Genomic DNA, 20,815 nt, shown 5'->3' on the forward strand with positions numbered 1-20,815 from the left:
GAAGAAAAATTTTCGTAAGAACAATTATATTTTGAAGTTCACGCTAAATTGAGTATTTATTATATAACTTTTCAGCACATTTTTTAAAATTTAGAAGTAGTTTTAATAATAATTTAATAGTTTTAAAAAAATGAGTTAAGATAAGTATATATTTTCTTGTAAGTAGAATAGCAATTGTACTTTAAACCTTTTTTTACAAAAACTAACCACTAACATATTTTAAGACTAAGAACAAATTGAACTTCCCGACTCTTCCACCATTATATGTGTTTTTTGTATATATTCTTGAGTTTTTTTTTATCGAGGCCAACATTTAAGAGAAACAAAGTATATTTTTAAAGCACACAGTTTAATTTAAGAAGTTCTATCTTTAAATTCTGATTTAAAATACCTTATATTTATCAAAAATAAAAAGTCGAATCAATTAAATGGCATTATGTGGTAAGTATGAAATCTCAGAGTAATCATAAAGGAATCTTTGAGAAATTGGAGTACAAGTATTTATAATATTTTTCAGATTTACGCATTAAAAATATTATTTTTTAAATAAATTTTTAGTAACGTATTTGATGTTCCGAGACAAGATAAAAAATTTGTTATATATTCAATAAAATATTGTTAGCTGAAAAAAGGAGTTATTGTTCTCTTAAGTGCTTCTCATTTAAGGCAAAAAAAAAGAAGATGAAAAATTGAAAATTGGAATGGTTCCACGATGATCGAAGTTTGTTAGCCATACAATACAGTTACAAATACACTCAAAACAAAACAAAAATTAATTTAAAATATTTTATGTCAGTTTTTTCTATTCCTTTTTATTAGAATAAAAACCATAATTGAATATGCTTTCGTTAATTTATAATTAATATTAAATATTTGTTATAATAAAAATTTCTCATCTCGAATAAGTTAATAATTCATATTTATTGGAGGTAGCCATATTTCCTGTGCTTAGTTCCTCCTATTCAATTTAGTTTTTTAATATATTTAGTCATGATTAACTTTAGAAAAACCTTACTAGACGAAAAATCCGCTTCAAAGAAATGGTATTTGTCGATTATGAAAATACTTCAACTGTTGGCTAATCGTAGAGGTGATATTTGCTGAAATTTATGGTAAAATAACACTGGTATATCACATCGGATTGAATTGAAACATAGCAAACTTATCAAGTACTAATTACAGTAACACAATTTAAGTTTGTTTGGTTATCCTGATCTTGATCTTCAGGATTTACGATTAACTAAAAAATATTTGATGGTGGAAGCGCAAATAATTTTAAAAAAAAAAACACAATATTAATAACGCTTTTGTAACTAGCTGAGCAAGAAGGTAAAAAATAATTCCTATAAAAAATTGGAGTACAAGCATTTAAATATTTTTCAGATTTATGCATTAAGAATATTATTTTTTAAATTAGTTGAAAAAAATTTTAAGTAACGTATTTGATGTTCCGAGACAAGATTAAAAAAATTTGTAATATATTGAATAAAATATTGTAAGCTGAAAAAATAAGTTATTGTTCTCTTAAGTGCTTCTTATTTAAGGCAAAAACCAGAAGAAAAGAAAAATTGAAAATTGGAATGGTTCCATGATGATCGAAGCCTGTTAGCCATACAATACAGATACAAATACACTCAGAAAACAAAACAAAAGCGTTAACAAAACAGTTGATAGCATTTTGTACAATTCAATGGTATAAAATCGTAACCAGTTATTTCCCCATTATATTTATATTATAAAATACTTAATAAAATCAAATCTAGAAGGAGGTGAGTACCTACATTCAAACATTGTATAGCCCAAGTATAGTATTCATGGATTAAGTGTATATGTTGTGTATATAGTACCCCAGTCGAATTATATTCTCAAATATAAAACAACGCCTTTCACATACTATGATTCGTACATATAATCATTAAACATAAAATCTGATTGGTTTAGAAATACTTTTTGAATGAAAGTGGGGGGTGAAAATGACCGGTATGTTATACTATATAGCAAGTACGTAGTAAGTGGGGGGATCACATTTACCACTCTCAATATGGCTGATTTATGAGCATGCTTTTCAATACATGTATATTCTACATTGGGTTGTCTCTGAGTGTGAACCTAAGTGGTGTTAATGTTAGTTTTATAGCATAATCGTCTCTGTTAACACCGATTTGGCTGATTTTTTTATGCATATATATTTTATCTTGACTGGTGAATTAACTGAGTTCGTTTTTAATCTGTGATTTTTTTTGTGGTGAAAAAAAAGAAAACTAATTTTTTGAAAAGTGATTTTAAAGTGTTATTTTTTTTTTGTATTTTGTGAAAGGTGCGAAAATTATATATTTTTTTGGGTTACATAAACTAAGAAATTTTTTGATGTTAAAAAACATTGTTTGTGTTAAAAAATTGTGGACAACCGTTTTGGACATAGTAAATCAGATAAGAGCAATTACAGCTCTGTTATGACTGTACAAAGTGATACATTGAAGCTCCTGCATCCACCTGCATTTACACAAATCTATCAGCAAAATACGCAACAAAATAATTTAAGTTTACATCAGCAACATCAAAATAATTTACAACATCATTTGCATCAGCAAGCACAGGCATCGACCATGCCGCATACATCCACAGCGGCGAGGTCACGATTTATGATCACGGATATTTTATCTGGTGGCGGTAATGGACCACCTGGACAACCGCGAACACCTAGTCCAGGACCTAGGGATCTTAGTTTACATGCTGTAACGGCATTACATCATCATCATCATCGACTTGATCATAGCCAAAGACTTGATAATCGTGATAACAATGCGGATAGTGATACGGATTCAAGTGGAAATCATGGTGATAATTCTAGTGTTTGTTCAAACGGTAAGTCCCAATTTTATTTTAAAAATTAATCTCCCATGTTGAAATCAATCTGATGATCACTTTATGCGTTGCATTTATACTCTACAGTTCGTTTGTTTTATATTCCTGCAACAAGTTTTTTTTAAATTTTCTGCATATTTTCTTGTTTCGTTTCTAAAGGCTAAGACAAAAATTTCCAGCCTTCCAATGCCATTTGTTTAACTGATCAAAAATTTGTTCCAAGGGGGCAAAATAATCCGTAGCTTGATGAATTATTGTCAGTCCTAAATAGGTTTTTCTACTTTATGTTCGATCATTTTCCAAAAACAGAGAAATTCTGATAAAAAAAGTTAGTGATTTTTCAAGAGAAGTTAATGACAGAAGGTTTGGGCGCTTCTGCGTCGCTTAGAATAAAACAAAATTTTCACTTGTAAATCTTGTTTGGTTAGAATGGTCACGCACAAAATTTTTACCATTTTATTAAAAATAATATCAGTTTCTCGACGAAATTAAAATTTAAATAAATTAAATTGAGCTTCCAACCTGCCACACGAATGTGACGCGGCAAAAGTAAGTTTTAAATACTCAAGCGTTTGTTATACCAAAGTCCGTAATTTTCTAAAATAAACAATTTTCACGACTCCTATTTCCTTGATACGCATTTTATTATTATTTTTGGCATGTTTTATTATTTTAAATTTATACGGCACAGTTTTAAAAATTGAAATTTTAAAAATTTATATAACTTGAGTCTTAATAGTTCAGTCGTTATAAACTTTCAACAAAAATATTGTCTTAAAAAAAAATTGAATTTACGTCGACGTTATTCTGTTTTAAAACTTCTCCTTTAAATTGCAGAAATCACGATATGCTTATGAAAGCCTTTTTCAAAAATAAAATAGTACCTATTTATTAAATATATTTCTTTTAACTTTCTTCTAAGTTTTCAGTATAACCCAAGTCTTAATGCGTTGTTTGATAAACAGCTTTGAACTTTTAAAAGGTTAGAAATAAATTATTAAAGCATATTTTAGATATTTTCTCAAAATAATTTTACTATCCAGATAGTTTGATTTAAACGGAAAAATGTTTGAAACTTATGTTGATGCACATATTTATAATGTAAAGAACGAATTATAGCTGTCTGTAGTATTGATAAAGTATTGTAAAAAGTTGCAGTTATAAGCAAGATTATTTAGTTATAAGTTTTTCCAGAAATGCCTTAAAAAACTATATGTAAAAAAGGATCAAAATAAGCATCAAAAATAAAAAATTGGTTTGACCCAAGTGTTCTTGCTGTATAACCCCTGCGAAAGATAGCTGCCAACATAATTTTGGTTTTGTTTTCAATAGCACTTTAATTTTTATTATTTACAAGGTATTTATGTGACGCGGAAGGGTACGTTCTATAAGCTCTACAAAAGCAAATTTTGCTGATAGCTGTCGCTCTATTAAACTATTCCCAGTAAACAATTTTTTGTTTATATCACTATGTCAGTATCGGTGTGAATGCCATACTAACATTAGCAATGGTTATTATATCAAGCCCATATTTTTGGCGATACCCATAATACTTCTGATGAATAGTCCTATTCAATATCTGCCTCTATACCATACCAGCATTGCAGTAAACAGCTATACATTTCTTACCGTGTCCCTAGTTATTTACTCCATCAACTTATTGTTACTTAAATCAATTTTTACCACGGTATTGACCTTTAAACAATAAATAGTTTGAAAAAAAATTGAATGAAAAAAACACATCACCATATCAACTGTTTTAAAACAGTAGGTACGTGATTCAAGTCCATACACAAAAAATTTTCGACATGAAAAATTTGAAGAATATTCTGGATACACTTTTTAACTCCCCTTGTATCAATTATGTATAAACTTGAAGTTACAATCCAAAATAGTTTATATATTTTTAGGTAAATATAATGTGTTTGAGTTTTTAGACATAATTTATGATGAGGTGCTGTCACTCATGTTAAAAATGTGTTCAACGTCATTAAATATTTATTTATAGTGAAAAGAGCAAATTTCAAATATTTATCTGGATATATTATTGATGTATGTATAAAATGCAGGATTTAAATTGTTTGGCAATCAGCCACAATACATTTAAACAGTAGATTTTGCAACAAAGCATAAATTTTCGTTCTTTACTTAAATAAAATAAACATTAATCGATTAAAGTTTTAATTTATTACACCCAAAAAAAAAAATCCTGCAAACCTTCAACCTGTATTTTAGCTACATTTTAAACGTAAACTAAAGAAGCTATACGTATAAAGAAAGAGATGCTAAATATATACATCCAAAAAATATAGCTTAAATTTAGGTGGAAGAGGTACTGATTACACACAATTTTGTCAAAAAAATATATATTTATTGTATTGATATGCTCTTTCAACAGAATGACGATTCCTAAAATAACCAGGATAACCAGAACGATTCGTAAAATTATCATGTGTTTAAACTTGACAAATTTAAACCTAAAAAGCTTTATTTCCTAGATACCGGACCACGAAGGTGAATATAAGGAAATACGTACTTGAGAATTTATTTTATAATCTATATCCCATCCTATTTCGACCTTACGAAACATAAGCATTTAGTTAATAAAGAATCAAGGAACGAAAACTACCAAAAAATGAAAATTGCACGACTTAAGCTGTTAATATTGATAAAAGAATATAGAGTAAAAAAAAGAAAATGACCAAAAACAGGCCATTTACGATATTTTTCAAGAAAAAGCCAATTGCTAAATTTTCTTAAAACTTCGTAGAGCCTTCTCATTTCTGAAATCAATACACCGTACAAACATTTAGAAATTTTAAATTTGTTTCAAAGTAAATTTTTATCTTTGCATTTTGTCAAAAATATATATTTCACATTATTTTAGCTTCTGACGATGATTTCATTGTGCTCTTTTTATTTCAAACATTTGTAATAACAAAGATTTAAGATTATAGGTATAAGAGTAATAATTATTGTTTTTGAAGGTTAGGTTTTTAGTTAATGAGAAAAACTGTTTCACCTATATCAAACATATTTCCCGAATATTCAAAAAAAAAAATTGTATACATATAAGAATTTGTAGTAATAATCCATATTTAATCATTAATTAATTCTATAAAAAATTATAATTATATATTTATTTATTTATGCATAAATTATTAATTATTGAATATGTGTTGTAGTATTAATAAATATCAATTATATTTTTTGTAAGTATTATTAATTTAAAATATTTTTATTACACTTTTTTCTATTCCTTTTTATTAAAATAAAATTCATAACTGAATATACTTTCGTTAATTTATAATTAATATTAAATATTTTTTATAATCAAAAATTTTTCACCTCGAATAAGTTATTAATTAATATTTATTGGAGGTAACCAAATTTCCTGTACTTAGTTCCTCTCATTTAATTCTACTTTTTTATTTATTTAGTCATGGTTAACTTTAGAAAAAGAATTTATTATTACATAACTAGACGAAAAAGCCGTTTCAAAGAAATGGTATTTGTCGATTATGAAAATACTTCTATATACCAATACGCGATTTGAAAGTAATTTTCTTCAAAACGTCGGATGGAATTGAAATATCGAAAACTTATCAAGTACTAATTACATTAACATAATTTATTAAGTTTGTCCTATTATCCTGATCACAATCTTCAGGATTTACGATCAACTAAAAAATATTTGATGGTGGAAGCGCAGATAATATTTAAAAGTATAAAATAAATAATATAATTTAAAGAATTTAAAAAAAAAACTATAAATCACGCTTCAAAAATAATTCTTACAAGTTAAAAAAAATAGATGGATAAGAAAAAAAATTATTTTCTCGTAAAAAAAGCGTGAAATATCTGTTAATAAAATATTAATAATAATTGAAGCCAAGAACTCCACGCTTTTTGACGTTAAAATGATTTTTTTCTTAATCACTTTTTTTTGAACTATTATAGAAATTATTTTGTACTTTTTAGTTAAGCTATTTAACAAAAGCGTGGTTTTACAAAACTGAATCTTAAGAGTCTTAACTGAATCTTAAGAGCTCATTACTACTGCGACGATCTTATTTTAGTATGCGCAAGGCGGGCAAAGGGAATGATCTTTTTTTTTTTAATCTATAGCTTAGTAATTTTTATTTTCTACTCTTAAATATCGGATTTTTCTTACATTTTCAGGTATTGTCATCCAATTCTTATTTACCTATGTTCAAAATTTCAAATCTGTAACTAAAAATTTTCCTTAATAATTATTTACTATTTTTTAATATTGGATTTTTTTCTTTTCATTTTCATGCATTTTCAACCACACGGTAAGAAATGCATGGCTTTTATTCCAATGCTGGTATGGTGTAAGGACAGATACTTAAAATGTATCCGATAATACTTGGGGTTATTTACAAAATTGTTTGGTATAAAAACCTTAGCGCCACTTTCCACTTACATAAGTACAGTATTACGTTCACGCCTTTACTTACATAGTGATATTTGCAAAAAAATTTCTCACCATGCATTTCTTATCTATGTTCAATTGCCAAGTTTGTCATCGGGAAGATAGTTTAAAATTAATTGAAAAATTTGATCCGGGCAGACATATACAAAAACGTAGTAAAATAATGCAATTATTCTTTTTAATATATTCATACATAAATCTTGCATAGGTACTATCAATATATTTCACAATTAAATGATTGCAAAAGTTTCTTATATGCCTGTCTATGTCTAAATGTCTATGATGAAGTAAAGTAACTAAGTAAGCACCATAAAAATAAATTATTGTCTAGTTAAAAGAAATGTAAGTAAAGTAAGTACTTCTTGCTATTGTTTCCTCAATTAGCAGTAATAACAATAATGATAATCATAACATTAAAAATAATATTTATTATTAATATTATAAATATTTATTCTTTTTTATTACTTTAAAAAACGCAAACGCATCTATCTAACTGTCTATCATCATCAGGTCCGTGTTGACTTATTTTGTAATCTATTGTTCACAAAGATCAATGAAAATTTGTTTCACTGTTTATTAGCAGTGGAATCGGAGGTGTACGATAAGCTCGTTTTAGTTAATTTTGTGGAAAATTCGAAAAATAGTAGAGGGTTTTTATATACACGTTTATATTTTATATACATAGTAAACAAAGTTTTTGATCGAGTATTTTTAAAGATAGAGTACCCTTTTCATTACAATTTGTTCAGTCTACGAGGGTAAAACTTCTAAATTCTTTCCGATAAATCCGATTGACTTGAGAATTGAGGGATCAATTCTAAGCAAAATTGTCATTATTCAAAAAGTCAATTTTTGAAAAATCAATATTGTTCGAGTTGAAATGAAAAATATGACGTTTTTTAAAAAAAGTGTATCGTATTTTTAAAGAACTATAAGAAAACCATCAAATAAAAAAAATTCAAGTCATTTGCTCGTACTATTTCAAAAACTGATGGGCTAACCACGGGAACTAAAATTAATACTTGCTGCTTTCCAATTAACTTTATTTAAATACTGACAACATACTCAAAAAGTTATAAAAGTTTCAGATTTTTCACTCCGAACTCTCCATATATAGTTATTTTTGTGATAAATAAATATAACTTAGATCAAAATTTAATTCATAGATATTTCCATATCATGATTATTGTATGCATTTTTAAAACTTATATAATAACATAATAATTACAACTAAAGGAATCCTATAAATCATTTATTATTTTATAAATAATAATAATAACAATAATAATAAAAACATTTTGATTGTTTCATATATTATTTACTTATTGTTATTATCATTATTAATAACAATAAAGAGTAAAGAGAAAGTGTAAATATATTATTTCTTTTATTGATGCAAGAAGATGATTTTATTAAAATATATTAAAATTTTTTATATTTATTTATTTTATTTACTATATTTTAAAAATTATAACTTTTATATAATTCTGTTAAAAATTATTCAAAAAAAAATACAATGGGGTACTTTATGCATTTTTAATTTCAGAAATATTCAAACAAAAATAACTTTAAGACTTGTATACAGTTAGAAATTTCAAAGACTTTTCAGACTTTTTTTGAAAATTCATCGGATCGATGACCTTTGCTTACAGATTTAAATAGAAAAATTATGAAAAAAAAAATTAATATAAATTTGCAATAAAAACTGATTATTCTACAACAGTACCGGCTTGTATTTGAACTTCCGGCTGGTGAATAAATATTTCCATTAAAATAATTAACATCATTTAAAAATAAATTATTCGATATTTAAAATTACATTATAAATATATATATAAAAAAAAAAAAAACTATTCAAAAATTTTAACCTCAATTTCCGTTATTAAGTTTTATCTGAATAAATATTTCAAAATTAATAATTTTCAAAAATATTTTCCTTCATCCGTTTTTTAATTTTCTACCGTTTTTTATAACGGTTATTCGATTATTTTCTAAATGTTAAGATCAAAATTTCAAATAAGTATATGCAGCCTAATTTAAAAATACAATTTTTTTAAATGTGAATCAAAAGTATTAAATTTTTTGATAAAATTTAGTTATTAAAAAGTGTTTAACAGATTTTTCTTGTAATTGCTATCAGATCCGTCCGCCATCATTTATTGATACAAAAAAGAAATTATTTCAAAACTTTTTAATATTTAATATTAATCGAATAACCTCAATTCAAATAAAATTGGGAAGTGGTATTTTTATAATCATAAAAAGTCTAAAGATCATTTATTTACAAAACTATGACGGGCAATTATAATTAAGACGTTTATTTATTTATAATATGGAAACCATTAAAACCAGAAATTATTATAAAATTCCCAAATGTTTACGCGTGTATCCGGTACACTTATGCAATTGCAGTATAATCATATATATATATAATTTAACAAAGATAATTTTATCATAAATGTTTTAATTACTTAATTGTTTGTAGCTGTTATAAAAGTTCTTGAAACAATAAATAGTTGCTGAAATTTTCAAAAAAAATTCTACATAATCGCAAAAACCATGGAAAATATTACTCTTTACAGTCAGACGATTTTTTCTTGTCATGTATTATTTAATCTCGCTGACCCTTTGTAGTTGAGCAACATTGAGAAAATTATCGTTAGTAGGGCGTATTACTGTTTCTTGTTTTTATTTACAAAAATAAATGACAAATTCAAAATATGTTATCCGACGCTCGATAAAACGGTGTGTTTGTTGTCCGGCACTCTTGAAGTTGCACGGGGGATTATACCAAACCTAACTTAATTGTAGTTTATGGCAAAAAAGTAATTATCCAATTAAAAAACAGCAAGTTTCCATTCGATGTCAAAACGTTTTGGTATGAAAATGTATTGCTTATAATAAAATAATTTTTACTATTTTAGCTATTTTTCTATATGTTACAGTAATCCTAGTCGAAATTCTATATAATAAATCGTATTTTTGGGGGGAACGGAGCCCAACGTTTTGGTTTCGGCCAGGGTGGTCAGAGATAAGTTTAAATTTGAAAAGCAGGATGCTACCCCTTATCAGTCAAAAGCAATAGCTCCATTTCCTTCGGCCATTCGCTTTTAAGAGCACATTTACCATATTTTAAAAAACAAATCGTTAAAAACCGCTCAAATGTCAAAATTTTTATTATTGTGGTATGATTTAGAAACATAGAGCAGGAAAAATTTCTGTCTGCTTACTTATTTAGACATACAAGTCCGATTATTTTTTGTTTCAACAGACATAAATTGTTAGACAATGAAGACCAATCGTTAAAGGAAATTCTTTGTTTATATTAATCATTCAAAATCATATTCAGTTATAATTAATTGAAAAATATAAAAATTAACAAAAGCCACTATAAACTATTAAACGGAAGTACTTAAACATTGTAATAAATATATAACTCATCAAAAATAATAAATATTACAAAAATTTATTTTTTTTCACGCTGTGTGATATTTAATTCATATAATACATAAATTTATTGCATTTATAGATAAATATTAGCTATAATATATACGATAGGGGAAAGTGTAGTATCTTTTATTCAATCGATTAAAATTTGGGATCCATGGTATTGTATACCATACCTTACATACTAATGTACCTTGGATCACTTTATCGATATTTGAAGATAAGTTCTTCAATATGTAATCTTTACAGCTAACTCAAAGAAACGTCATTATGCATTAGAAATCATATAAGATTTTCTTACGGTCATCCTTTCCCATGAGAGTTCATTAAAAGTGTAATTTTTATTGACTTTGACTTTAGTGAATTGAGGCATCTTCTTCTCCAGTTGTGCAACGCCAATTTATACATTGCATTCCATAACCAAAAGAATAAATGTATCAATGGTTTTGGAAGTTGTTTGACCCAAGGTACAGGGAGGTGAGTTATAAGAATTTTTTTAATCAACAATGTATTTTATGTTTGAAACTGAAATATGGATGGCATCGCTATAGTGATTTTTGGTAGAATGTAGAGGTAATCCTTTTTACAGTTACTATATCAATATCATACCGTTTGCTTGAACAGACGAAATGGTGTTTATTCTCATGCAGGGTGACAAAGTTTGACATTTCCCTTAGCGAATGTGTACATGTATTTTTTAATTTTTATGTAACTGTCCACTTTCATTCGTTTTATTGAATTTTATAACTCGAAAAATATGAAAAATTACAATGCAAAAAAACCTTACTGACATTATCATTGGCGGCACTTATGCACCCAACAAATAGAATGATAATAATTATATAATAATAATGGAGATTAACCTCCATTTTTTGAGATGTCTATCTATAACAGAGACCATCCACATCACTATTTATTTAATCTTTATTTATTTTACCTCAAACTACATGAAATGAATCAATGAAATTTTTATGATGTGGGTGGAGTCGGTTACTTCGTTCTTATAAAAGCGACGGCAGTGTAATCAATTTTACCGCCCCATTAATTACGATTTCTCACAATGCCGCTGCCTGGATTCGAACCCGCAGCCTCCCAGTCAGTAGATGAGCCGATTAATGATTCAAGGCATATTATATCCAGGGTACTACACGTTACCCCATTATATTTAAATATTTTTAATAAAACATATAAATATTATTATTATTACATGCATAAAAAATATTATAATTTATTTAATTTTTTAAAATATTTAATTTTTTAAATATAATAATAATAGTATAATGAAATAAAATGAGTAGTATGTGTGTGAGTGGATGAAACGATTTAAATGAGTGCATATTATAACTACTCACGTCCGCATTTTTATATTATTTAAAATATAATATTTAATATTATAAAAAATTAAAAAAAAAAAAAGTTAGGTATATATTATTGTTGTGATAACACAAAACAATATATTCCATATTAAAATAAAATACTACTTTTACGGGGCGATTTAAGGTGGCTGAAATATTACAAAATTGTTTGAGGTCCAAACAATCGATATTGCGAAAATACATTTTTAATTTTTTTTTATGAAGTTGGACTAATTCTAAATAAAATCTAAAAATGACTTGAAAAATAGACATATTTAATATTGGCCTTCTGGGAAAACGGAAGATGAATGTTTTCATAGATTTGTCCAAAACTAGTTGCTAGAACCTAACAACAAACAATTAAAATTAAAATTAAAAATTTAATAAGTTATGGAAAAAAAAAAAAAATTGTGCTCGACTAATTAAAGATGTATGAGCACGGTAGTAGGGATACAAATTTAAAAAATATATTTTTTCAATTTTCATGATGAAATATGTTATAACCTGACAACATTTGTCGAAAAGTAAGATTAAAATTTTTCTATATCTGGAGTAATTTTCAAAATATTGAAAATTGCAAATTTTGTTAAATTATTTAGCTTTCAATTTTTCGAAAACCAAGATAAATATTGAAAAATTGTATTCTTATTTTTCATCTAGATTCATAAAGTTATACCAAAATTCATCATCAAAGTTGAAAATAACGTACGAATAATTTTTACAACAAGTCTAAATGAATGAAATTAATATTTAAAATAAATTTCCAAGACCAATCTATAACAAAACTACACCGAAAATTGTAGTATTAATAAATAAATATCTTAATTTACTTAATTAATTTTTTTAATAAATCAGAAAAATTGAAAATAAAATGTGTAAAATTTTTCAGATCACACCGTATATAAACAAATAATTCCTGTATGAATCACATGTTATAATCATAACACATAGTTGGTTACCTAACAATAACATATGAAATGATTTTTTTTTTTTAGATTTTATTACAATTTATATTGTGTTTTAAGTATATTAATATTTAATATTTATTCTACGTAACAAGGAATTATAAGATGACATCATCCTCAACAACATGCAACTGAATATTTTCAATATTTTAACATTCTTCATGTGGTACGATCTTATTGTACCGGGTGGGGTTACACGATTTTAAGAGAGTGATAAAAAATATTAAACTGTTACAATATTTAATCAATCTATTAATAATCAAGTACAATTACTCCAAATATCAAGAACGATTCTCCAAAATATTACGTACTATCTCAAAAATTAGACCTCCATGATAACACTATTTCATTTTTACCTCTAAAAATCTAACTATAACTCAGTATTATCGGTGTTCTGTTCACATAATCAGAACAACCTTTGGCAGAGTAGGTATGGTACTGGTCAATTACCATGGACTTATTGGTTAGTTATTTTAAATTTGCTTTTTTTATACCACAATAACTCTTTGAGCAAAAAATAATTCAATAACTAATTATGATTCGAGTTATCGAAATCGACATTTTGTGCTACCATCTAGTACCATTTAACATTTTCCTATAAAAGTTGAATATAATATCGGTCACCAAACTTTTAATATAACAATTAAATATTATTTTGTAATTATTAGTTCCTGTTTCATTTCAATTATGAACTCTTTTTATAATCATTGTTCGTTTTTTCATATTTTTAACAGCACCCTCCACAACTGATAAAGCGTCAATTAGAAATGTCATTACTGTCAACTTGGCTATCTCTTTTATTACCAGGTTTCGACGGAGTGTACGCTTTATAGTTTATCAAATGAAGCACAATTAAATTGAAATTTTTACACTTTCAATTAAATGATACATTAATATAAATTTAAATTGATATATATATTTTTTTAAATTATGAAATTGAATTTTTAATATAAATTATTTATTTATAACTCGTATTTCCGTGTAAAAAGAATCACAGCGGTCGCTTATTCAATTACAAAACTCAATAAAATATTTATTTAAAAAAAATAAAAAGTATAAATTATTGTTATATAATACAATTAAAACTAATTTTATAATTTAAATGTAAAGTGTTTAAAAATGTTAAAATTATTTATAAAAATTATTAATATGTATATAGCGTGGATTTGACTTCCACACTGAAGATTCAGAGTATTTCACTGATGAATTGAAACTGAATGAAACAAAGAACATCTTTAGATTTGTGGACAAGGCATTCACTCTCAACCAATAACAATTTGACACATTAACTTTACAAAAATTATTAATATGGTTTAATAAATATTTAAATATCTTTATATCAGAGTAAATTATTGTAATCCAATAATAAAAGGAATACTTTCAGGTCAGTCCTTATTTTAAAAAATACGGAACCCTAAAAATTACATTGTGTGAAGTAATGTAATCAAAATCCGTAACAATTAAATAGCAGTTTAAAAGCATATTAGATGTAAAAATTATTTTTAAAAATATTAAAAAATTTAAAAAATAATCGTTAATTATAAATTCATACGAAAATAAATGTTTTAGAAAGTTGGCACAAAATGTTACCACCAAAAAAAAAATATTATTAATGTTTAAATTACTTTTAAAATGCTTTTACTTATTATAATATTTTCAACATAAATTTTTGGAATGTGTTATGATTAAAATTTGGTTAAATGCCTACGTTATTTTTAACCCCTTTATTGGTAATACTAATTATGCTATTAAAAACATTTTTTGTTTTTAATCAGTAAAAGGTTTTAATTGGACATTATTAACATTTTCGATACATAATTGACATCACCCTTGTTTGAAAACTGTTTTTGAATATTAACACAATTTTTCATTTTATTATTATGAGTATAGGAATACATATATTACTATAGATTGTCCTCTGAATTATATTATAAACTGGCGAGACATTTGCAAAAGCCCTTTCAAGAAAAATAGCAATGTTTTACAGTTTAAATACTTAATTCTGTCTATAAGCTCCGTGCTAGAGATTTATTTCATGGGTTACCATTGTAACAGCATTCTTCTACGACACACTACGGGAATTACCTTTATCCTTTCTAAGGCAACTAATTTTACAAGATAACACCGCTGTATTCGATTTAGCTGTCACCTTCACCTAAAACGCCCCTTGCGAATAACATACCATCTGTTATGCCTGCTATCCACGACGTGGAGACACATTGTTCCGAGCGTCAAAAACAATTACCTCAAATTTGAAAGTAGTTTAGGACTTTAATCTTATCGCAGATTACTACAATAGTAAAAAAAAACCGATGATATTTTCTATATTTAATATATTAAGTTTGGGACAAAGTGTAGTATTTGAAAGTCATTTTAGAATAGCTGGAAATTTGAATGGGAGCTGTCATGGTCGTGCCAATCCTCCTTTTCTTCTTCGAAAACTATCATAGCCGAGGACCTCTTACAAGAAGTCTGCAAAATTTTTAAAAGCGTGGTATGTTAAATATTGGTAAATACAGATAAGTTTGGATAATCTGAACACTCCTAATCCGAACACTTTTCGTTCGCACTTATTATTCCCCCGCGCTTCTTAATATTATTATTCCGTCTTATAAACATCCCTACACTAAGAATTTCAGCTTATATGCCCAAAAGTAGCCAGAAGTTTTAATTTAAGAAGTCAAATAATTATGTTTGACTCTTTAAGGAATTTAATTTTATACCTACTTTTAGTCTTGCATGAATTAATTCTAGTATTAGTTTAAAAAAGACTAGAAGTATGTCTTAGTTTAAAAAAGGCATACTTCTAATTTAGTAGTCAACCCAATATGTGGGTACATTATGTTTGGCTTGATCAGGATATTTATTATGACATAACATAAAAATTTCACTGTACTTACGTTAAATTATCTCTTTTAGCTTTAGCTTCTGGTAACATTCACTACTCAATTGACAGTTATAAAAATATTTTTGCATTTTCTCAAAATTCATGGCAAGTTGAATCGATTGAAAAATTTTTAGTTTCCTAGGTAACTTTGATGTCGGTTTTTGGTGTCGTTTTTTTTAACTTACTTCCCAACTAGTGAACAAATCAAAACGATTACGTGCAATAGGTAACCTAGTTCCAAAAATATGCCTACAGTAGAGGAAAATATACCTACAGTATCATGGAGACGATCCAGATAAAATAAAAACCAATGGATTACAGTGAAGTATTCGTATATGAATATTTATTAGAAATGGCACACTAATTTTCATACTTTCTGAAAAGATTGTCAATTTCTACACCCGTGCCTAGACCTTAGAATAGTGTTGTAGCGATAGGTATATACTATATAACATGTAGTTTGTAATATTCACGCCTCACGACATACATTAAATACATTTGATATAAAGTACTACTAATAACATACGTTTACTAATTGTATAAGATTGGATTGATATTGTATAATACATAAATATATTTAATATATATAATGTATAATATGATATTATATACCAACATTTTTATTTTTTAAATTGTAATTCATTATTCAACAAACAATAATAGTATTTGAAATAAAAAAAAACTGAACAATTTTCAAATTCATTTAATTTGATGTATTCAAATCATATACTTAGTTATAGTTTTTATTTTTATAAAGCTTCAGTTACAATCATTTGCAATGACGCATACTAATAATTCTAATATGTGTATCTTATTTAAGGTTAATTTGTATAATTTTAAGGTTGGAGATGCAAAATTACACGTGTTAGTAACTAGTTAGCTTTGATTTGTCACCTGTTCTTTCAGCTTAAAAATCTAATTGATAAAAAAAATTTTAGAAGTGTTGAGAAAATTTTGATTAATGTATTAAAACTTTCTGTGATTACACTATTCGAATTAGTGATCAAATGCCGATCAAAGGTCTCTTTAATTCCTCCTCCCCCTTGACGCTTCTATTATCATTCATTGATGTAAATGCCATATTGCAAACGAGCTTTGAGGTCGAAAGCCGTAGCTAGACGAATACTCTTTCGATTTTCCCTACTCATCTTTGAAATTTTACTTGTAGAATCTAGAACAATCATATCATACTAGCTTTTACTCGCGGCTTCACCCGAGTTTTCCTTTAAATAGCTCGCAAAGAAGCTAGGCGAATACTCTTTTGATTTTCCCTACTCATCTTTGAGATTTTACTTGTAGAATCTAGAACAATCATATCATACTAGCTTTTACCCACGGCTTCACCCGAGTTTTCCTTAGCTTTAGCTTTAAATAGCTCGCAAAGAACATTAAAAAGTAAAGAAAATAATATGGAACAAACAGCGTGAAATAGATACAATTTATGGACATCTGTTCAACGATGTCCATAAACACTTTGTTAAGAAACATATTGCTTAAAAAAATGAAAATAAATCAAGAGAAAATAGGATTAAAACTAATCGTTAAAAAAAAATTTTGTTTTGTATTATGTAAAAATGATTATTTCTTTTGAACTACCTACTTCTTTTCAATGAATATGCAATAATCAAAAGTGTACTCCTTCGATTGTTTTACACAGAAAAATGTTTATGTATCAAATCATCAGTTTTGATTTTTTTAAATGTCAGAAGTATGATAACCTTGGCACAACAGATATCCATAAATTGTATCTCAAAACAATAACTATAATTTTTTTAATTTTTTAAAAATGTATCTTTATAAATTATAGCTCATGTGTTATTCTGATACAGTAGTTTTTGTGTGAAAGCGTAACAAACAAACATCCTTACTTTCACATTTATAATATATATAGGGATAGGGATTTTTGCCATACACTTGGCCGTACCATTCGACTTAAAAAAGAAAATACAATGTGTAAACGTAACTTTATATCTTACACGTAATTTTAAATCAATGATATAGTTGATTATTTTATTATGTATTTTTTCACATTTTAAAAAACATTTGTACATAACAATAATTTAGTATTTTCATTTTTATTAAAACTTAATCAATAATGTTATATTTTATATGTATGTGTTGTTATATAGTTTAGCTACAAGTTATAAGCACTCTTTGGACCTACAACCAATCATATAAACATGCAATATATGAATTAAAAAACTTTTGAGAAGCCGAGCTCTATCACAAAGGTCAAATTACTCATTCATAAGATGCTTTTGATTGAAATGGGAATCTTGGCTATTTGGGTTTTTGAATACATAGAGGTGGTAAAACATGATATTTTTTTTCTTAAAAAGAAAGCAGTTTGGTTGGAAACTGGACACACTCAGAAGTCATTTTCTTGATGCTTGTTAATGCTGGGTTGAAAATAGAAGTTATCAACTCTATAGCTCAATCCCCCAAGCCTTAAGAACGTCGAAAAAAACAGTTTATCCTCTAGGATTCCCCCTGCAAATTTCGGCTTATTACTCCCTTCTTCATTATTCCGTCTTATAAACAATCTTACATATCAAAATTCAGCTCATTCGACGCTGAATATCGTCAGGAAAAGTAAATATGCCTACAGCCGAGTCTTGGTAATCCACACTTAATAAAAACCAAGGGATTTCGTATTACTGAATTGTAACTGTACCCTCACGAGTGTAGGGAGCGATGTGGAAGGGGTGAACTAAAAACATTCGGATTACTGAGTCGTTAATTATACAGATATCGGATATGTATCAGAAATCCGTGAATTCCATTAACCATGATCTTATGGATATACAACCGATTTATAACACACCCTCACCCTCTCCCATTGAATTTCAATACAGTACATACGTCTTTATGTTCTTGGAAAATATGACTTAAAATTATTATTTTATTACCTTATACACCACATTTGTTTCTTGTTCTTTTATTTTTATATTAAAAAAACTGTTTTAATTTTATTATTATTATTATATGCCTATAGAAAAAAAATTAACAATACAAATACAAACAATTTTCCTTAATTAAACAATGTTATTTTTTTTTTTTTATATTTTATTATGTTAATAGTTAATTAGAAATTCAAATATTGTTACATATAAAATAATATTACACGTATATTCTGTTCATTTTTTGTTTTTCTAGACGCTTCGTAGGAAAAAAAACTTACATTAAAAATTATTGTTATTCAATTGAAAAATTTGCATTTTAATAATAAAACACAATTATCATTTATTACTTTCTTATAGAAGTTCTATCATAAAATCACTTTTATTAAGACTAATTTTTTTTTTTTAAACAACACTTATACCTGAACTGAGAAGTCTTTGCAAATTTATAAAAAGAAATACCTGAAATTACATCTTGATCATCGAACTTGATCCAAAATGTAATTTAAGATGATTTTAAACCTACATTATTGTAAAAAAGTTTTGGTTTATTGGTACAATAAACGGTACATACATATAAACCAAATACATGCTTTGCAGTCAAGTAATTAATCATTTTGGCTTTTTCAATACCATGCAACTACAAAAATATATAATATATTGTGTGCAAGTGGGGCTTATAAATTTGATAATTTAGATATCGCTGCTCAATCATCAATACTCTAGTTGTCTTTAGTCGTCTCTGTTCATCAAATGACGATGAAGTTATAATTAAATTAAAATTTTGTTGCTATATCATCGGCAACCTAATATTTTTATATTATAATAAACTATACAAGGTTGTCTAAGTACTAAATATTTTAGATAGTTCTTTATCACACTCTCTAGATTTTTTGATATAGAAATATCCAATTGAAAAGGATAACCCATATGATTCATCATTTTTTGGCCAACTTTGAAAGATAAAATAATTATAAAAAGCCCGGTGACGTAGGAATTTTTTGTGATTTCTAGAAACTTTGTTGATCAAAAAACGTATTTATAAAGTTTTATTGAAATCCCTAGTATTATTCAATGCTTGCATATCTCCTTAATCAGATAAAAGAAGAAAATACATTTTTTTAATCAATTAGACGTAAAATGTTGTAAGAACTGTTGTAACAACTAGTTGTCAAAACTCGATTCTTTTTTTTATGAATTCGATTTCTGGATAATTCCGATGATCAAAAATCTAGGGGATTGGAGATTAATCAAAGTTGTTTAAACTATCTTATATAAAGTTAAATAAAATTTATTAGAAATTATATTCATACAGAAATTTAAACAAAAATTAATTTTTGTCTAAGCCTTGTCTAAAATTTCAACCAAACTTGACTCTTTTTTATTATGATAAAAAAAATATACAGTTCAAAATGTTTAATCTAATCTTTGATCTAAAATACAAAAAACATTTAAATAAAAAAAGTATTTTCAAATACCAAAATGTCTATCTTCATCATGAGTTTTTTGATACATCTAACATCTATGTTACAATTATTTAATTCATTTATGAATTCCGGTTTTAAGTACCTAAACACTTCTGAATAGATTCACAAAAAAAAAATGTCAACTGTTATGTTCACAAGAAGCTATACACAAAAAAACCGGTAGCTTAATATATAAAAAAAAGGATAAAATATATAATTGATTTATACATTGAAATGAAATAAACATATTATGTTTTTAATAAGAGGTTGGTTATTAATAGATTTAAAAAAAATAATATTATTTAAAAAGTTGAGGATTATAAATATTGATCCAATCTGATTTTAATCAGCTTATGTTTTATTGTCTGGTTTGATGACTTTTTCACTTACTTTATTTTTATAAGTCTAGTAGGTATATTGTGAAGTTAAGTCGTTCTTCTTTTTTTTTTTTGGTTCAATCTAAGTACGCGTGTG

At 26.3% G+C, this 20,815-nt stretch overlaps 1 protein-coding gene across 1 annotated transcript in view; it reads left to right on the top strand.

The window, feature by feature from the left end:
• Nucleotides 1-2,357: 2,357 nt before the first annotated feature.
• LOC123293225 (homeobox protein B-H1) overlaps nt 2,358-20,815 on the top strand; it is a 69,113-nt gene continuing 50,655 nt past the window's right edge. The window contains exon 1 of the mRNA XM_044873972.1: nt 2,358-2,865. Coding sequence (XP_044729907.1) covers nt 2,454-2,865 — 412 coding nt within the window. The 5' untranslated portion in view covers nt 2,358-2,453. The remainder of the gene's footprint in view (nt 2,866-20,815) is intronic.

Source organism: Chrysoperla carnea, chromosome 2 (genome assembly GCF_905475395.1).
Source record: "Chrysoperla carnea chromosome 2, inChrCarn1.1, whole genome shotgun sequence".
NCBI lineage: Eukaryota > Metazoa > Arthropoda > Insecta > Neuroptera > Chrysopidae > Chrysoperla > Chrysoperla carnea.